Source organism: Echiichthys vipera, assembly GCF_963691815.1.
Source record: "Echiichthys vipera genome assembly, chromosome: 10".
Classification (NCBI taxonomy): Eukaryota; Metazoa; Chordata; class Actinopteri; order Perciformes; family Trachinidae; genus Echiichthys; species Echiichthys vipera.
Genome location: NC_139835.1, coordinates 22,753,134 through 22,771,565, shown reverse-complemented (window position 1 = coordinate 22,771,565; position 18,432 = coordinate 22,753,134). Strand labels below are relative to the sequence as shown.

The following is an 18,432-nucleotide window of genomic DNA, read 5'->3' as shown; positions in this document are numbered from 1 at the left end:
GCAGCTTGCCGTTCGTTTTGTCAGTCTCTGTACATGCTCTCATTTCATGGCTTCTCCTTCATTCTGTGACCTTAGTTTCACGTTTACTAATTACAGAAAATTAAAAGTAAAATAAAAACTCTTTGCCCTTCGTTTTATGTTGAATTTGCACCCAAATAAGTAAAACCCAGTGAAATATTTGTTGGGCTTTTGACAAGGAAAGGTAAATAATTGGTGTAGTTTGGTTAAGTTGAAGGTTTGTGAATAAACCTTTGTATGTAAGAGACTGCAGTGCGTGGCTTTACCTTCAGCCCTGTAAACAATTCTTCGACCTCTTCTTGAACAAGAGATCTGTTTTTCATTTTCCCAGGGTCTGTGGAAATCAGTTTGTTTGAATGTGCTCACACGGGCCGGGCTTGGCATCGGGTGAATCATATTTATATGTGAGCATGTTTTTGTTTAGGTCTGTAAGGATTCAGTTCTTTTAACGTGTACCTGGAATGTTCAATCTGGATAGAAGCAGAAATACCAAACATGTGTCTCTGCGGCCTTGAGACTTCACAGGGCTCTGACTGCGGCGCTCAGCTCGGTAAACACAGTTTCCTCCTGTGGCTCTCTGTTTGGACAGGAAACAAGGAAACTGATCAAACACTGGCTCAGAAGGCCACGGCTGCACTGAGCTGGAATGAAGTCGCAGGTCTCTCAAAATACTTTAAAGAGGGGGAAACGTGAAAAATAACATGTCACTTATAGTGTGCAAATGCATCGGGTTGCAGCCCTACTGAGTTTATGATTTGTGCAATATTTTCCCAAAATAAATCATGCAGTGTAGATAACATTATCTCAAGCGTGTGTTTTGTTTACACTCTAGAGGAACCAGTATCAGATGCAGTGTTAAATTTGGTGTTAGCGCCCGGTCGCCTGTGTGCTACAGATTTACAACCCAGTCCTGATGACATCATAGATAAGCAGGGCGCAGATGAATGGATGATGCATTAGCTGGATGGAGGGATGCTGGTTGAGGGAGGGGGAGTCATAAAAGAAAAAGGTGTGTCAAAGTCATAAGGGTTAATAAGTTAGGTGATAATGCTTCCCCCTTGTGACCATTTATTAAACTGCAGACTGTTAGAAATGAAGGGACAACATTTCAGTTCCTCTTTATTGTCTTTTAGAAAGTGACAACTGTAGGACAACAGCAGGCCACAGAACATGCAGACTGCATATCCAAATGATGATACATAAATATGGCAGAATCTTCTGGTAATTATTAATCAAATACTGACTTTGCTTACACCATCGCCACAGCTCATGAAAAAAAAAAAAAGAAGTTAATGAAAAAAATATATTCATCTTATTTTTTGGTGATAAAACTCAAATGAAAGGGAAAATTGTATGAAAGAGTTTGTTGACACTAGGGTTACTCTTTATTCTCTGTGTACTGCTCCCTGGATGCCTCATTTGAAATCTGCAGAAAGGGAGTGCTGATCTCACTTGACTGCATGTCACCAGCCACCCGCAGCAGGCAGCTGAGGACCATGTCCTTGGCCAGGCCGGCCTCCAGGTTCCCTTCACGACTCAGCTGCAAAGTTATCTGGTCTATGCTGGTCAGGACCAGCTCCGAGCCCAGTAGAGGGCAAATTGGACCGGAGTCAGAACCCAAACCAGCGCCCCCTTCCCTGGCCATGTTCTCCATCATGTATTGCTGGTACAAATCCAAAAGTTTCTGCTCCAGATACTTATTTAGAAGTGAGTTGGAGAATGGCCCTTCACGCCCCTGCAACCAAAAGCTCCGATCACGTGCGCTCCCCAGTCTCCAGCGATTTGAACCCCCCCTCAGTGGATGCAGAAGTTCACCCTGAGAAGACTGTCCCGGGAGAGAATCGTCCACGGCTGGGGGGACATCACAGGACTGGAGGAAAGGGCCGACAGCCTGGGCTTCAGTACAGAGCCGGAGCTCACCATCATTAGTTGAGAGAGGCAGCACCTGGTCGCCTCCAATATGGAGGTCGCTGTAATTTTGGCAGATGCTTTGACAGAAGGAGGGAACCAAGAAAGGGGCATCACCAACTGAGTTAGCCTGAGCTGGGATCTCTATCTCCGGAGAGATCTGTCTGCCTGGCTGGGCTCCGAGGAGATCCAAGGACCGCAGCGGAGAAATGTATAACTCCACTGAATCACTCCTTTTGTCCATACAACCTGTCAGCTCGGGGGAATTGTGATGAACAAGTGGAGTGTGTCTGATGGAACCTGGCACCAGGGTAGCAGCTGCTCTCTGCAGCCCGTAAGCACTCTGGGGAGATTTCTGAAGCGGGAGGGGATCCAGCTCCTCCAGTTCACCGTAGGTCATGCTGAACAATCTGCCTTCACAAAGCATGGCTGCAACAAAGAGCGCATTCTCAGAAGCTGCTTGGCTGAGTTATTAAAACACACTGCATGCCGGTATTTAATGTATAAGATGCACATGTCAGCATAGACTTATCTATTCATTTAATTAGAGCAGCAACGTTTAGTCGACTTATCAGTTAGAAAAAATGGATGAAGTCATTTTTCATGCAACAAATGCAGGAAATGCAGTTTTTAGCCTCTAAAATATGGAGACTTTTTCCATCTTTCTTTTCATATTTGCTGAAATTGTCACAAATTTTCTAATTTTACAGCCAAACGGTACTCTCAAATATGTTTCTGAAAACACTTTTTGCAAGAAATGGGCAATACAGTAACAGAATATTAATTTATATTTGATCAGCACTGCCTAGTTTCACAGTTCGACCAGAGTTTTATTGAATTTTTTTCAATAATGTGTGTCTGCCCTTTGTCAATGTGTCAGATGGTACAGTACTGTGGCTATAGAAATGTCCTCCTTGGGGGACAACAAAGTCTAAAGTCCTTGCCTCTGGATGGTTGTTTTTCTTCAGATGCGGTGGAAACTAGAAGATGCCATTATGAGCACACAGAAAGGTCTCTAGGAGCAGACAGAGATACACTACTTTTTCACAGATTGTCTGTCTCACAGTGCTGTCAGGATGTAGTGACAGTATCAGCAAATGTGAAAACATGTACTTTTCGTAGAAAGTTGCCAACTTCCACTCTTATGGATGGATGTCCTTCTGTCATCCATAAATTCCTGATAATGGACACCTCGTCCGGCATTATTATCCCTTACTTAAACTGAATATGTTTGGGTTTTAAACTGACAAAACAAGACATTTTAAAGACATATCCTTGGACTTTGAGAAAATCTTTCACTTATTTCTGATTAAAGAATTGTATGGATCAAAGGATTAATTAATGAATCTAGAAAATCTGCAGATGAATCTTCAGTTGCAGTTAATGTACAATACAACAGAAAATTCAAATAAACGGCACAAAAAGAAAACAATTCAATAAGATTACAGATTCATGACCACATAAATGATCTCTTTAACTCAACTTTCAAACAACACTATTCATAATTCACTTAGAGTTCTGTGGGTATGGAGGTCAACACATCCCAAAACAGAAAAAGACGTCTGTCCAACGGAGGATTTTATGAAAGCACACCTTACCACCTCAAAAAAGCATAAGGACAAATTATATTCTTCTGAAACAAAGCTCTTCCTACCTTGAACCAAAATGAGTCCCTCAGTCAGCTTTCACCTTGCCAAGTGTCCTTCAGTCTTTATCACAGTGGGGGAAAAGCACTTCTTAGAATCATTGCATTTTTCTATCAATAAACCCTAACAAATGTGTATGCTGTCTTTGATTCAGGATCTCCATGAATGAGGGTGCATTCATGTGTCAGGGTTGCCTTATACCACCCTAAGAGGAAGTGGGAATATTAGATATTTTCTCTTTCTTCCCATTTCTGAAAACTTGCAACTCTCTTTTTGCCAAATATCTAATGTTTTTAGGGTTGTTACATACAGGCTAAGCATTATTTTTGTGAATTATATCTGTTTTACTTCCTTGCATAATAATGTATCTACCTCTGCATTAGTATTCCCTCTTGCCAAAGTAAGTGAAATAGCAGATGTTTTGTTGTTATGAACGCAACTTATGAGTGAAAGGAAACCACAAAGGTTTTGTTTCTTTGTCAAAAGAAACAGGTGTGTGATTGAGGTAAAGCTAAAAGCAGAAAAGAGTCAGAATTAACATCAACATTATCAGGAAATGGAAAGTTTGATATATATACCTATTCCTGTTTTGGTAAGTCATACCATACCTCTGTGTGAGGACATTTAAGAATGCAGCTATATGTAAAATAACTGCTGTTTGGGGCTTCAAGGAGCCAAAAGCAGAAGTGCAACTTAGTTCGGTTAGGTAACCACAAGTCATCATTTCCTCCTTGAAACTGTGCTTACTGTTCAGCATGTCGAAGTAAATGCTGTACCTGTCGTAGTAGATTTGCCTCAGACCTCAGATGATCTCTTTCACAGCTGAAGTCTAAATTAGTTATCTGGTAAAAGTGATGGAAACTTTCTGGTTATATTTACAGTCGGGATTTTTCCAAGATGAAAGTACCTGGTACGCATATATGACTCGCTTCAGTTAAGACTCTGTTCAGACTTCCTCTGCTTGCAGCGGGGAAGACCAACAATAGAAGCACATGAAACACGAGACAGCTTGTTTTATTATTAATTAGGCAAGGAAACCTAGACATAAGTAAACATCATATCACTTCTGAAGTTTGTATCTAATATCCCTGACATTCATACAACTGTATTATATATTTTGATCTTTACACGTTTTCATAAACCCAAGTATTGGAATAGTTAAACCTTTCTCAGTTTAACCTCATCATAATGTTATTTTCTCTCCAGTCTTGTCCAACACATGGTTTATTAAGAGGTAAAGTCGCATTCGCAAGCAGTAAATCTACAATTAGTTGATTTCCTGGTTATTGTTATTTTGTCTCAGATGAGTCAGGATATCTGACACAGACCTGCTGCTCAGTAGTAATGGCAGCACAAGTGTAGAGTTACGACCCGTTGCTACAGCAATGTTGCTGAGCAACATCCGATAACGTTAATGACGCGCTGAGATCAGGTTAGACGAGACTCAGACCTCCTTTTGCATCACAAGAGAGCAGACGTTTGGCAATTTCAGCACCCTGGACAGCAACTGGTCTCAGTGAACAGTTCCAGTCAGGTTTAACGGCGTGTTTTGTTTGTTTGTTTGTTTGATTGTTGGCTTTGAGACACATTGGCTGGCTTGTAGAGATGAATATGGATAGACGTTTCACAAGCACTGAGAGATCTGGGGACAAGTCTGTAACACAGAAAGTATCTGTTTAGAGGAATGTTCAGGAAGATTAATAATGTGTTCCGTCCAAACCATCAAGGACACCGAGGGCGGGAAAGTGGTGCTGGTGGGTTTCGGTCGGAGCAGGACTACCACAATGCCTGCACCGTCAGGCTGGTCCGCAGCACCTCCATGCTCGTGGTGGGAGAGAGAACTCAGGTAGCCGGGAGCTCGACTTTAAAACGGAGCCAAAGTACAGTGAGCATCGAGTCGACCTTATACTATTATCAGAGACAAGAGGACAGGATATGGCTTTACTCTCAGAATCAGAACTGCTTGGAGTACCTGGAAGCACTTGTGGCTTTGAGACGACAATACACAAAGAGTGTGAGTGACTTGAAAAGCAGTGACACCAAGGCCACAGCGTCCTCTAAGAAGAAGCCTGCACCCCCGCCGCCTACAAAGGAAGAACTGGTAAGCTTAAATCATCCATCCCCGAGCACATGGCAGGCAATATCCAAGACAAATGTTCTCCTGTTTTTTTAACCACAGATATCAAGAGCCAAACCATCTGCCCCTCCGGTCCCCAACGAGGAGGACACTTTGCTGTTTTTTGATGCCGTCATCGCTGACTGCGACAGCGAACCTCAGCGCAAACCATATATGGATGATGGACACGCAGATGTGGACTTCATAGGTGAGTTTAAAGACCTCTTTAATTGACGTGATCCTGGATCAAATTAGTTCCAATAAAATGTTGCTCACATATGAATGCATTAAGAATAAGAATCCAATAAAACAAGAGACAATAATGTTATCACTTAAAGGGGTCGTTATGCATTGAGTACCTACTCTGGATACTTTGGCACAACTTCACCTACTTCCAAGGAGCATGGAAACTTCAGTGCCACTTTATAGAACAACTTTATTGTAAAACTGAAACGTTTCAGCTTGTTGCTTTCGTCAGGGTCAGTTACATAATAATACTAATATACATTTACTTATTAATCACTTATATACTTTGTGGAGTTTTAACAAAAATGCAACATTTCAAAAGGAAATGTTATGCATCTGCCTCCTTTTGTACTGTATTTGTCCGTTGTAGTTCCTAGTTACCCTCTAGATTGCCGTTTTTAAATGTGTTTTAAACAAACCGAAACTCTGGTAACCAAGACCTAGTGCAGCCAAAACATGTTGGTTTTTTTTAAATGATTTAGAGAAAAGGATTTTTATTATTCCCTTCCTTGTTGAGATTTTGGAGTGGCTGGATTGCCTTATGTATCCTGTTTTGATTACCCGTTTTCAAAGAGTACCTGACACTGCTTTGATCTACATTTGAGTATACAGAGAACCCGTCAACTCTTATTTTTAATATAATATTTTACTTGATATTAGGCTAAACCATACAGTCTATGGGTTGAACATAAACAGCCACACTAGAAGTTGTTTCTATAGTAGTAAGATGTAACTCCACCTGGACCAGCTACAACAATAAAATGGTGCTTACAGATTATCAATAATTAATAACACCCTGAGAGAGGGCACTTTTCGCAAGTCCTTTTACTTGTGATGCTTAAGTAGTGCAATTACTTCCATACCATGTAATGGCATATTCAAACATTATATTACTACTTTTAAATATTTTTCATAAGCAGACATTTAGCTTCGTAAAAGCACAGGTATCACTAATAATGTTAATGAGGGCTCATTTTGTCCAGGTCAGCCTGCACCGTAGAGCTGAACTGGCACCAATGAATTGAACACAGCCCTTATTTGGCAACTGATTCCACCTGAGCTTCTTTTTTTACTGCTATGACATGTCAACGTGTATGTTGTGAAAGAAATATTCTGGTTCGTGTGATTAAGCATTTGGAAAGCCATTCTTAATTTGTAGGATACTCATTTATATATTGCCCTAGCTACTTATCTCATTAAAACAGCCACTGCTTTGTTAAAATCATTCTGGGTCTAAGGGTCGAGGAGTAAAAGCTATTGGACCCAAAATAAGAGCTTTCAGCCTCGACTCAGGTTCTTGCTCCCCCGCTCTTCTCTCCCCACAGTGGCCTCCAGCTCGGCCGAACACGACCTCCACTCTAACTGGGTCTTACGCGTCCCTCGGGTCGCAGAAGACTCCAAGCAGAAGGCAGTGCATGACTGTGCCAAGGAAAGCTCCCCCAAGAAGAAAAGCCAGAGCGGGTCCACAAGCAGCAGACTCCGGCTGCAGAGGAACCCGATCCATCTGCCCAAAGTGGTGGAGAGCGCATTCCAGACTCTGCGCTTCAAGCCTAAATTAAAAAAGCAGTGAAGCTTGATAGACATTTGAAACCACCGGCACCGCCACGCTGCTGAGGTAGAGCTCAACCAAGTTTTTATGGACGTGCACCATACTCGTACCATCCTTACATAAAACATTTCAAAAGGATTTTAATAAAGCATGTGAAAGAATGTCTGACATGACATGTCTATCCTCTTTTTTTATAGTAGACATTTTGATTTGTCAACAATGTCCCAGTAAGCCATGACAGCTTGACAAAGAACCAGCAGGCACAATAACAGGACACTGAACCTAAAGCAGCTGAATGGAGTTCAGCCATCATTAGCCAGAGGTTAACAAACTTTAAAATATTCCACCTTTCATACATTATTTCTATTATTCAACTTTTAAAGCCAGCACTCAAGTTTAGTGCCAGCATTCACTTAGTTTTTCTTGCGGTGTCAAAATGTCTTAAGTGAAAATGCCTATCCAGTATCATTTGTTTCAGGGATTTTCTAAACAACATCAATATCAAAACATCAATATCCAATGTATATGTATCAATTGGATGCCACTTTAAACGAGAAAATATTACTTAACATCCCAGAATTTCCCCAACTCATATGTCAATAGCTTTTCTTTCAGGCGTGCTTTTATAAGAAATGAAATAGGAGTAATAATATATAATTCTAATAAATAACATATATGGTGTGATGGGTATGGAATTTAGTTTTACAATTTATGGTTCAGACCTGTGGCGAGACGGCTTTCAATCGAGGCATTGAATCCGACAGTAAATTGCAACAAAGTCCTTCACAGCAATAAGAGTGGCTGAAAGGTAAACACATTTCTGTTCCACATGAATGCCCGCTTCATTAAAGAGAAGTTGAGATTTGTAAAGCCGGTCCCAGGGCTGAGTTCGCTAAAAAGTTTTTAACCAGCTAAGGTTATTCTGCTCATCATTGCCAAGAAAAAAAAAGAAATACATTTCATAACTTAACCTTGTGGTATCTTGCCACTTTGAGATTTCTGCATTTATTTACCTGGGGGGGGTTGTAAGCTCTTATTCTCAAAAGTAACTAGTTATATAGCTGTCAAACACATGTAGCGAAGGGCAAGGGCCCCGTCGATGCATAAGACAATTTCTTTAAACCAATCACAATCCAGAGCGCTTTCCCCCCCTATACCAGATGTTAAGGCTTGCATACTCGTGGAGAGAGGTCTGCCAATGTGAGAATATTTAAGTTCCACCACTTGTAAAGTTGGTCCTTACAGGCTAATAGTTTACAAAATACAAACATTTATGTGATTAAAATACAAATGCTAAATGACCTTCCACTATTACTTTCCCTTCTCTTTCTAATCTAATTCAAAGCACAATATAAAATGAAAATCACGTCAAAGACATTTTCTTTTCTTTATTACAAACGTTTCATATACAAAACCCAAAATGATACCACATTCATTTCTTTTCTGCTTTGACTTTGGGGCTGAAGAAGGATGACATCGTCTTCATGCCACTTTTGTCCACCTTCGCCAGAGATTTCTGAGCCGCAGTCATCTTCTTGGGCGGCTGGAATAAGGAAAAAAATGAAAAAGAAAATCAATACGATAACTTCTCACCTTTGCACAGACGGCAGAGAATTCATTGCATATGAATTTCACTCCAAGCTGAGGAAAAAAAGCTTTCCACAAGGTAAGCCCCTTTGACCCATGTTTATACTCGACACAAGAAGCTTAAAGAAAGCGTCCAACCAACAGACAGTCATTCAAGGCTTTTTAACAAAAAGATGAAAGCAAGGACTATTATTAATTATGACATAATCAAAACAAATTATGAACAAAGCCAAAGATTCCTCAAATACTCGTTTGGTATATTCAGGCAGACTGCTCTGTATACACTCACTTTCCGCGCAAAGTCTGCACTGTTGAATTTGGTGTAGTCCTCTCCGGCCTCCAGCGGTTTGTCTGAAAGTTTCCGCTTCTGCCAAAACGAGGAAGTAACACAAACTGAGAGAGCGCAAAAACTTTCTGCCACAGAAACACACACCGCTACGAGCTAGGCGGACGTCACGCTGTTGGCAAAAAAGCTCTTACAACACAAGTTAAAACCACAAAAGCCCAATGCAAATGCAACAGAGTTAGAGTGAGGCAGAGGGCTACAGAAAACATGCACGGTGATTTTGACAGCATGCAGAAAGAAAAGAGAATATGCTCGCACGTCCAAGAGGGACACGGACATACCTTGGAAGGTGGTTCTGTCTCCTTTGGGCTTGTGAGCTCTGGTAACCTGTGGAGCAGAATCAGATGTATGCCTGATCTGCACGATCACCTTAGCAGTCATTAATGATCAGAACTTGCAAGTATTAGATGTCTGAACTTACTCCAAGTGTTTGAGGAGGGCTTTGCTCAGGTCTTCACTGAGGTACTCTGATATCAGGCCATGAGCATAGCGTAAGTAGTCCTCTGTATCATAAAGAATGACAATGCCAGTAATTATCTATTTAATCCTAATGTACGTTTTATATAGTTTGAGGTTGGGGAAATGTTTTAGCATCATTACTCATAGATACAAACTGTGCAATATTACTGCCATCTATTGGTCAACATCCAATCTGCTGCTTGTCTTTTCAGAAGGTGAAACTGGAATTTCACACAGTATAAAGATGGGATTCGTCTTTAAAATGTAAAGTCAAAGTAGTTTACCCTCATGGTAGTCCGACTCTGACTTCACTCTGATGTATGTTGTGGATTTGACTCCTTCTCCCACAGAGATACTTCTCGCCTTGAGCGTAGTGACGGTTCTCTCCACCTACACCAGCAGGTAAAAAGCTGCATTCAACTCCACTGTGTGAAAGCAACTGTTGAATGTCATCTGAAATAGTTGTAATGAGCTCTTTAGAGTACCTTTTTCTTCAACCACTTCATCGTTTTCTCTTGACTGTATCGATGGAACTTCAGTCTCCCCACCTCTGGAAGTATGAAACACACCCTTTAAACAATGCAACCAGCATTATATTCCAGTGATATTAGCTTTGAAATAAACTTCACCTTTTTCCTCAGCAATGTGGTGCAGAGAGGCCAGGGAGCGTGTGCAGGTCAGCAGCCTTGAGCAAGCTGGGAATTCCTCATCCATAACAACTTGATCCACAGGCTGGAATTTTCCCTGAGAAGCAAATATTATAAATTTAAAAAAAAACAGAACAAACAGATATTCTTCATTTATACGTATGTGAGGCGCAAGGTAGGAATTGGAAATGATTAAAGTCCTATTTACAGCTGCTACGGTTATATCAGAGGCACGGTATTACTGCTCTAGTGTCAATTAACATGGTGTGACGGCCAACACACTAAATATTATTTATGATGACGTCAAATATAAATATGCTCATTTGGAATCAAACCCAGTCCGCTGAGACTCCAGTACAGAGTAAACACCTTCTGACAACTTCAAAATGAGTCTTAAATACATTTTGTATGTCGTTTCTACCACTTGCAAAGAATAAATCTAAAAACTAGACGTCCGTGAAAGAAATGTACCAGTGGCACCATTTCTTCAAAAGCATCTCCAGCTACAGCAGGTGTAGCCAGGCACACAATGCCAGCACAGATGAAAACCATTAGCAACCTGACACTTTGAGAAGAAATATCACAATGCAACTGTGCAACCCCATTGTGAAAACCTTTTGAAATGGCCTTCCTTGTCGTTGTTGATAGAAGGGAAATAGCACATAAACCAGAATGTGTTATTGTACCAAAAGTTTATCTCTACTAAAGATCTCGTGCTTCAAGCTGCGCTGAGGGAATGAAACGCCTTCGCTCTCCTAATTAGACGCGTGTTCGTTTGAAAGTGTAGTGAATGTCACATGGATGACTGAAAATTTATATGTGCATAGTGTATTTATATCTTCTTTTGCTAACATTAGATATTTACACAGCTAACAGTCATATTAAGCATTATACAAATCTGTTATCTCAGGCGTTCCTAAACGTTTTTTGACGTTGAGTTAGCCGTGTTGCCAGATCTTGTCTGGTCTTGAACTAAGTTTATTTTCTCTTGATCTGTCCTTCTGAAAAATGCCCTCTTTTTGTTGTTCAGGTGACATGTTGCATTGACTAATGACGGAGACAGGATCCATCATAATTCACGTTCACTTCTCCTATTGTAATCAATACACTCAGGACCTGCTTCTAGTCTCCCAAAGAGGCAAAGCAGTGGCAAAACACATGAAACAAATACAGGAAATGAATGAGTTGAACTGTCTCGCTTCTAAAATGTATAACCCATTTGCTACTTCCCCAGATTAATGTTTGTGCTAAACCAAATTACAATGTTTACTGTGCTGTCAGGCTCTATTAGAAGCAGTGATAATAGTCCCGAGTAGCAATAAACACGAGCATCACAATCTAATAACTTTGATAACTTCAAACAAAATGATGAGTAACAAAATAAACATGAATATGTTAATTACTAATTCTTCACCCTCCTACAGCTGAATAACATTAATTATCACGCTAGAACCCAGGATATATTTATATTAGTATATAAAAAATAAAAAGGTTTTATAGTAAATCTGACTCCAGTGGGCAGAACAAGACTCCATTACACCACATCAGCATGAAAACATCACAGGTGTAGGACTAACAGATGTTTTTGTTTCCTACCTCTTTGCCAGATTTGATCAAATAGGGCAAAATAAGATAGAGAGGATCCATCGGTGTTACAAAGAGAAGTCTCCCATCTGTTAAAAATAAAAGAGACAACTATGAAGACACAAACACCTGATTAACACGGAGTTAAAACTACACAATAAAAGTGCACAAAGTTAACACTTACTTAAACTTTCAATCAGCATTTCACACCCTGTTGCAAAGCCAGTTTGCATTATGTGACAATCACAGATCTGATGGCTATTGTTCCTCAAGACGTTACATATTTGTTTTGTTTTATGACCAATGCACCTGCACTTTCTGCATTGATGATTTGGCTTTATTGGTATTGCTCTGTTAGTGCTATAAGTGCTGCCGATTGCAAAACAAAAAATACTGCTAATTGAGGACAGACCGTTGTAGTAGTGTTTGTAATAGTGATTAGGCTGCTTTACACTTTTTATTGCAACAGGGAATGAGACCAACCTCTCTGTACAGTCTGTCCAACGAACCAGGAGTGGAAATCTTCTTCAAATGTTTTAACCTCAAACACCTGTACATCCCCACTACTTAGCATATACAGAGATGCTGCATCTGCAGGATGAAAAGAAAAAAGGAACTTTGTTACTTTCACTACCACATCTGCAAAGGCTGTTCAAAAGATGAAGAATTAGACTGCTAGGGCAAGGCTTTTATATGTGATGTTTGTATTTATTTATACACACCCTCATGTTTGCTTTCATATTTTGACTCTATGTTAATACAGTGTTATTAGGGCTGCAACTAACAATCACTTTCATTATTGATCATCCGTTAAAAAGGTGCCATGTGGAGTTATGTTTACATCCAGTGTTAGACTGTGTGTATCCTGGAGGTCTAACAAATGTGAGTGCATTTCCTTCTGCATAAAATATATACACAACATAAATTAAAAAAGAAAAACAGCTCCACAGCACTACTAGAGGTCAAAGTACTTACATCAACAGAAATGCCTAAAATTATATTATTTGAGTCCTTAAAACATAACTGAATATTATTTAAATTTTTGATTGGACAAAACAAGCAATTTGAGCAATTAACCTCCGTGCTATGTACATTTCTCACTATCTTCAACAAAAATTTAACTGTTAGTTGTAGCTGTAAATGGGTGTATAAAAAAGAGGATATACCTGAAGTGGGATTCCTCAGTCTCACAAAAGCTGGGTCGCTGTCGTGCTTCTGTGTGTCGATGGCAGAGTCTGTGGACACGAAACAAAAGCGAGGTCCATGATTACTAACGTTGAATCTGTAAGCTCTGGGGAAAACATCACTGTGGGACCTCTGTGGGAAATGATAACTTAGGCAGCATGTCAATCTGAGAAGGAATCTGCCAGTTAACAGTGTCTAATGTTCATTTTGCAGGAAGAGACAACAAAAAAGTAAATATATATTTATACATCCAAAATAGCCATTGGGTTAGCCATTTATGTACTCTTACAAATAATTTTTTCAAATGCATGAATGGGAGCTGACACATTGTTTGAAATGCAGTTGAGCTGTAATGTTACTTCAGTCCTTCACAATAAAATGACATGCTCTAACAGCTCCATAATATACTGTAAAGTGTTCTTAATTTCCATTTTTAATGTAAACCACCACCTGAGCCGCTCGGTGCCCAAACGTTATTCCTGCTTTTTCTCATCAACGTCACTTTTCTTCACTAATTAGACAAGTAAGTGTTCATGTACAAATATGAAACCTCACTTGCAGATTCTTAGAAATGTGTAAATTAAGTCTACTTGCACTTCGGTGTCGATCACCCAGTAAAAGCAACACGAAAAGACCGGAAACTGCAGCAGACCGTCCGACTGGCGATACATTCCCCTATGGTGGTAGAATTGTTAGCTATTATTCTCACATGCATCTAAATTTTGCCAAGTGCAAGTATAATTTATTTACACACTTCTAAGAATCTACAAGTGGATTTTCAGATTTGTACATGAACACTTACATGTCTAATTAGTAACTGGAAGTGGCGTTGATGAGAGAAAGCAGTGAGGACGTTTGGGTGACGCTGGTTGACATTAAAAATGGAAATTAAGAAGACTTTACAGTATATTTTGGAGCTGCTAAAGCATGTAATTTTATTGTGAAGGGCTGAAGTATGGTCCCGGATGTTGTGACAGCATTGACGTGTTTACAGCGAGGAGATCGGGGGTGTCTGACAAGGGCCGAGAGGAGCACACGGCTAATTCACCAGTGTTGGCGTCCTTTTGACCACTCTTGTTAACCCAAAGATGAATAAGGACGTTAAAACGATATATGGTTACAAAGATAAGAAGTTAGACTTTAGTTTAACACCATTGAATTAACTCTTAACATTAGTAGTTAACGTTAAGTGACTTAACTGATGACAGTAACCCTAACTACGTAACGTTCCATAGTAACCGAGCCTTGCTACGTTAGGTTAAACTGCTTGACGTACCTGCAGCGAGGACAACCCAACTGTCATTTTGCACATTAGGTGTTCGCTTCTTTTTAGTAGCCATGTTGAATGATTCAGCCTCAACAAAAATATTTAGTGGGGTCCTATTGCTACAAACAGTGTCGGCCTAAATGTGAGGACTACTTTTTTTTTGCCTGACGACATGAGCTCAGAAAAGGCGCCTCTCTCTGAGCATCTTCCGCGTTTGTCACACAGGGGGAAACGGGACATTTGATATTTCACAGTCAGCTAATTTTCTTCATTTTTTCTTCAAAGAAGCACAACTTAGCCGTTTTTAAGCATAAATAAATATTCCGACTCAAAAAGAAGCGAGACAAATCACCGTCATAGCCTTTTCATTGCCCCTCTTCACCCCTGTTTTTAACGCAGTGGAACATTCCGTAGTGACGTTGCGTCAACATGTAGTTCCCGAGTATGGCCGCCAGAGGTCGCTCAAGAACTTTGATAATAATTACACAGTGGCATTGTTTAAGGTTTTGTCCCAAACAGTTTACCTCCTAATCACTTTGCTGATATTTACTGAAACTACTTTCTAAAACTATGGTTTGGTCTTCACAGAGAGCTCAAAAGGTCTCTCAGGTGCAGGTTGTTTGGTGACCAGTTGTCCTTTGGCACACTGGCACACAACAGATTGGGAGACCCATCTGTCCTTCAGTAAGAGGAGGGCATCTCTCACACTCTCTCTCAGGATGTGATGCTGTGTGTGTCCCAGTTGGTTTTCAGTGAATCACTTGGTTGTTGTTTTTCCCCCATCTCCTCCCCCTTGCACCTTTTATGTGCATACTCAAATGAGGATGTGTGGGATGTTTTCCTGTGTTTTCAGGTGTTTTCATCCCCATTAGATGACTATAGCTGTGTCATCAATTTGTTAAACTGTTCAGGGGTCCCTCTGATTATGTTTGTATAGCTCTTTTGAGCTGTTGATTTCCCTATCTCCAAAAAGACACCCACAGCACAACCCATTAACAGGTTTTTTTTTAATTAGCTTGTTTTAGTAATGAGGAAGGGAGGGATTTGTGTGCTGGTTGACATCAGCAATATTTTCCCTGTGGGGAGAAGTGACGAAGAGGGAAACTAGAGCCTTCACAGGGTGACTTATGGCACCATATTCCTTCCACTTACTCATTTTCATATAACGTTTTTCTGCATTTTAGGGCTTAATGTGTCTTGTATCACTTTACTTCCTTTTTTTGTTGGTCCATTTGAAAATGTTGCCTTGCAGGCCCATTTGCCCAGTTTTGAGCAACACATGCTCTAAAAACCCTTTGAGCACTGTCTCCTCCTTTAAAATCGGTTAGATTTATGTTGCTGTAGTCTGTGGCAAAGAGAGCGTGGGTGAGATGTTGTCTGTGAATTACTTGTTTTATGGGTCCCGGGAGTATCATACACAGCAGTCTGTGCAGCTAAACAGAATATTCCATGAAAGCTTTCTTTCTTTTTAGGCTGCTTGAGGGAACGTCTGACTGCGAGGGAGAACAACAGCGGCCTTTCTGATACACTGGACCACAGACAGCCCCAGAGAGCCGAGTCCTCTGTCACCAGCATGCAGACGAGAACAAAGTGAGTCTAAATATAGGTCCTGATATGGCTTCTTAGACCCAGAGTTGAAGACTCCCTTTTCCACACACAAATCCTCATCCATCATACATCCTAAAAAATAAAAAATAAATTCAGCATAACCAAAGCCATGTCGGTTCTGTCCGTCTCTCCCCTCAAGCTCGGCTTCCTTCATCCCTGAGTAATTCACTTTTGAGCTTGCTATTTCTTGTTAGAAATAAGATGATTCCAAGAAACTTCTCTGTGGAGGTAGGAGTTTATTGCAGCCAGCAGGCGCTAGACGGTTGGTCACACTCTGTTGAGCACATTGAACAGCGCCATGGTCCTATCTATCTCTGTGGCCTCATTTGTGGTGGTCCAATGCAGGGTGGCTGGTTGCAGCTTACATATCGACTCAGCCTGGAGCTGTCATGTGCTGTGCATTACCAAGGGAGTATTTTTCTACCCCCTTCATCTTTTCTTTTAGATAGATTGAAAAGAGCTGATTCCAAAAGCATACATATTCACTTTTTTTTTTTAAATCTGTCATGGCCGCCAAGAAAATCAGGTTATAAATAGAAAGACAGCATCACTGAGGGTGCCACTTTGTCTGTATAGATACAGACATAGGCTGTTATTTCACGCAGCTGTTAAAGCCACATTTTGAATTCCCTGCGGAATCTTCAGCTCAAGGAGGTAATGTACACATTAATACTAGACTTGCGCACACACACACACAGACACACACACAAACACACGAAAACAGATGTGGAGAGAATTCCCCTTGGCAGCAGAAGCCTTTGAGTCATCATCTGGGATTCCCTTCCTCTCACTTCCAAATATGGGTGGGATTGTGAGAGAGCGGGAGGCAGAATGTGGAAGGCAGAGTGGAACCCCCTCGTGATGTCAGAGCTCTGGAACAGTGAGCCTCATGCTGACTGGAAATGCACAGGAAGGAATGTCGGGAATGCAAGAATCACCGAATTGCTATTCCCACGCGCACGTTTGTAAAGTCTGAGTTTTAGCACACATGCCTCATGACACCCCCTCCCCCCCTCCCGCAACACACACACACACACACACACACACACACACACACACACACACACACACACACACACACAGGCCCATGTTCTTTGCCAGAGCTCTCTCTGGAGTATTCCTTCCCGTAAAAGTCTTATTCCTCTTCATCCCCATAGGAGGGTGGGTGGGTGGGTGGGTGACTCCTTATTCCCAGCATCAGTTGCTCTGTGTGAGGCCTCTGGTTGTATGTGGTATTTCCCCTCTCCCTAAAGGCAGATCATGGCGTCATGGCTTGAACAGAAACTGTGCTTGGAGTTCAAATTTAAAATATACTCTTCTTCACCATGTCTAGCCACTGTGGGCGGTTGTATGTCCAGTGACGTATGTGGTTAAGAGACATCATAAAGCGTGATTAATCTGCCTTTTCAATGTGAAATTTTTTTGACGCGTTATTTTTCTGGGATTAATTAATCAAGGTTAACGCGTTATTTTGATTCATGCTTGCTCATACTTTTCCCGCCCTGTCCCATCCTTAGCACCTGTCTCTTCAAGACCCCTCCTGAAAAAGCCTAGTCTGCTCTGATTGGTCAGAGTTTCTGGGTCCTTGCATCGGCCCCTCTGGGTCTCTGCATAGTCATTGCAGCCGGGGAATGTCTATAATGGCACTGCCTATATATAGTGTAGTTGTGACATCACAACCTTACAGAAGTCCTGACAGCTGGTTTAAAGGTGCAGTTTGTGAATACGGACTGTGTGCATTTCTCTGTGGATTGAGTGTTTTGATACTTTCACATCCTTATTTGCAATAAAAAAAAAATGTAAATCTCACTTTTACAATATGGGACCTTTAAGCCCTTTGTGATTTCCATTTATATTGTGCTTCAGTAATAAATGTTACCCCCAAACAAAGATTGAATTAGTACAAATGGTTGCCACAGTAAACCAGGGGCCTCTGAGGTGCAGGGCAGAAGCCTGATGCGCCTGCAGCCTACCATCAACACTGTAAAGTTAACGGTACCCTATTGAATTTTTTGAACACAAGTAAAGGAATCACAAAGCCAAACTAATTCATCTCAGGAAAAAAAAAGTTCCTTTTGTGCGCTCGAAGAAGGCAAAATACTCAGAACGACAGAAGCGTTTGAAAAGCACTTTTCCCACATGAGAAAACAACAAAACAGAGTGTTTCTGTTGTTTTATGTATTTACTGTTGCGTGACTCTGAGCTTTGAGTCAGATGTCATAAAAGAATGGAAGTAGTGCTATAAAACAATGTTTTGATGAGTGGG

At 40.8% G+C, this 18,432-nt stretch overlaps 3 protein-coding genes across 4 annotated transcripts; 1 reads left to right on the top strand and 2 right to left on the bottom strand.

The window, feature by feature from the left end:
* Window positions 1-1,396: 1,396 nt before the first annotated feature.
* On the bottom strand, window positions 1,397-2,353 carry LOC310953275 (TLR adapter interacting with SLC15A4 on the lysosome; the record flags this gene model as incomplete). The annotated part of the gene is made up of 1 exon (XM_083922239.1): window positions 1,397-2,353. The coding sequence occupies one exon, from the start codon at window positions 2,351-2,353 to the stop codon at window positions 1,397-1,399; it is 957 nt and encodes a 318-aa protein (XP_083778365.1).
* Window positions 2,354-5,256: 2,903 nt separating this feature from the next.
* On the top strand, window positions 5,257-7,504 carry c9h13orf42 (chromosome 9 C13orf42 homolog; the record flags this gene model as incomplete). The annotated part of the gene is made up of 3 exons (XM_083921555.1): window positions 5,257-5,673; window positions 5,752-5,896; window positions 7,260-7,504. 3 exons carry the CDS (start codon window positions 5,257-5,259, stop codon window positions 7,502-7,504), a joined length of 807 nt encoding a protein of 268 aa, XP_083777681.1.
* A 1,352-nt stretch (window positions 7,505-8,856) lies between these two features.
* On the bottom strand, window positions 8,857-14,732 carry rnaseh2b (ribonuclease H2, subunit B). 2 transcript variants are annotated; one of them, XM_083922045.1, is made up of 11 exons: window positions 14,568-14,732; window positions 13,273-13,341; window positions 12,590-12,697; window positions 12,119-12,195; window positions 10,505-10,619; window positions 10,361-10,425; window positions 10,160-10,265; window positions 9,838-9,919; window positions 9,698-9,743; window positions 9,360-9,437; window positions 8,857-9,026 (listed from the first exon to the last, which is right to left on the bottom strand). In XM_083922045.1, exons 1-11 carry the CDS (start codon window positions 14,629-14,631, stop codon window positions 8,916-8,918), a joined length of 921 nt encoding a protein of 306 aa, XP_083778171.1. In that variant the 5' UTR covers window positions 14,632-14,732; the 3' UTR covers window positions 8,857-8,915. The 2 variants fall into 2 exon arrangements, with proteins under 2 accessions (XP_083778171.1, XP_083778172.1); XM_083922046.1 differs by lacking the exon at window positions 9,360-9,437.
* Window positions 14,733-18,432: the final 3,700 nt, after the last annotated feature.

Bases quoted from the DNA above. Each gene is read 5' to 3' on its own strand.
- rnaseh2b (XM_083922045.1), bottom strand. From the start codon at position 14,631: ATGGCTACTAAAAAGAAGCGAACACCTAATGTGCAAAATGACAGTTGG. The intron at 13,342-14,567 runs GTACGTCAAGCA...TCGTGTCCACAG, and splicing joins TTGGGTTGTCCTCGCTGCAG to ACTCTGCCATCGACACACAG. The intron at 9,744-9,837 runs GTAAGTTCAGAC...TCTGCTCCACAG, and splicing joins GCCCTCCTCAAACACTTGGA to GTTACCAGAGCTCACAAGCC.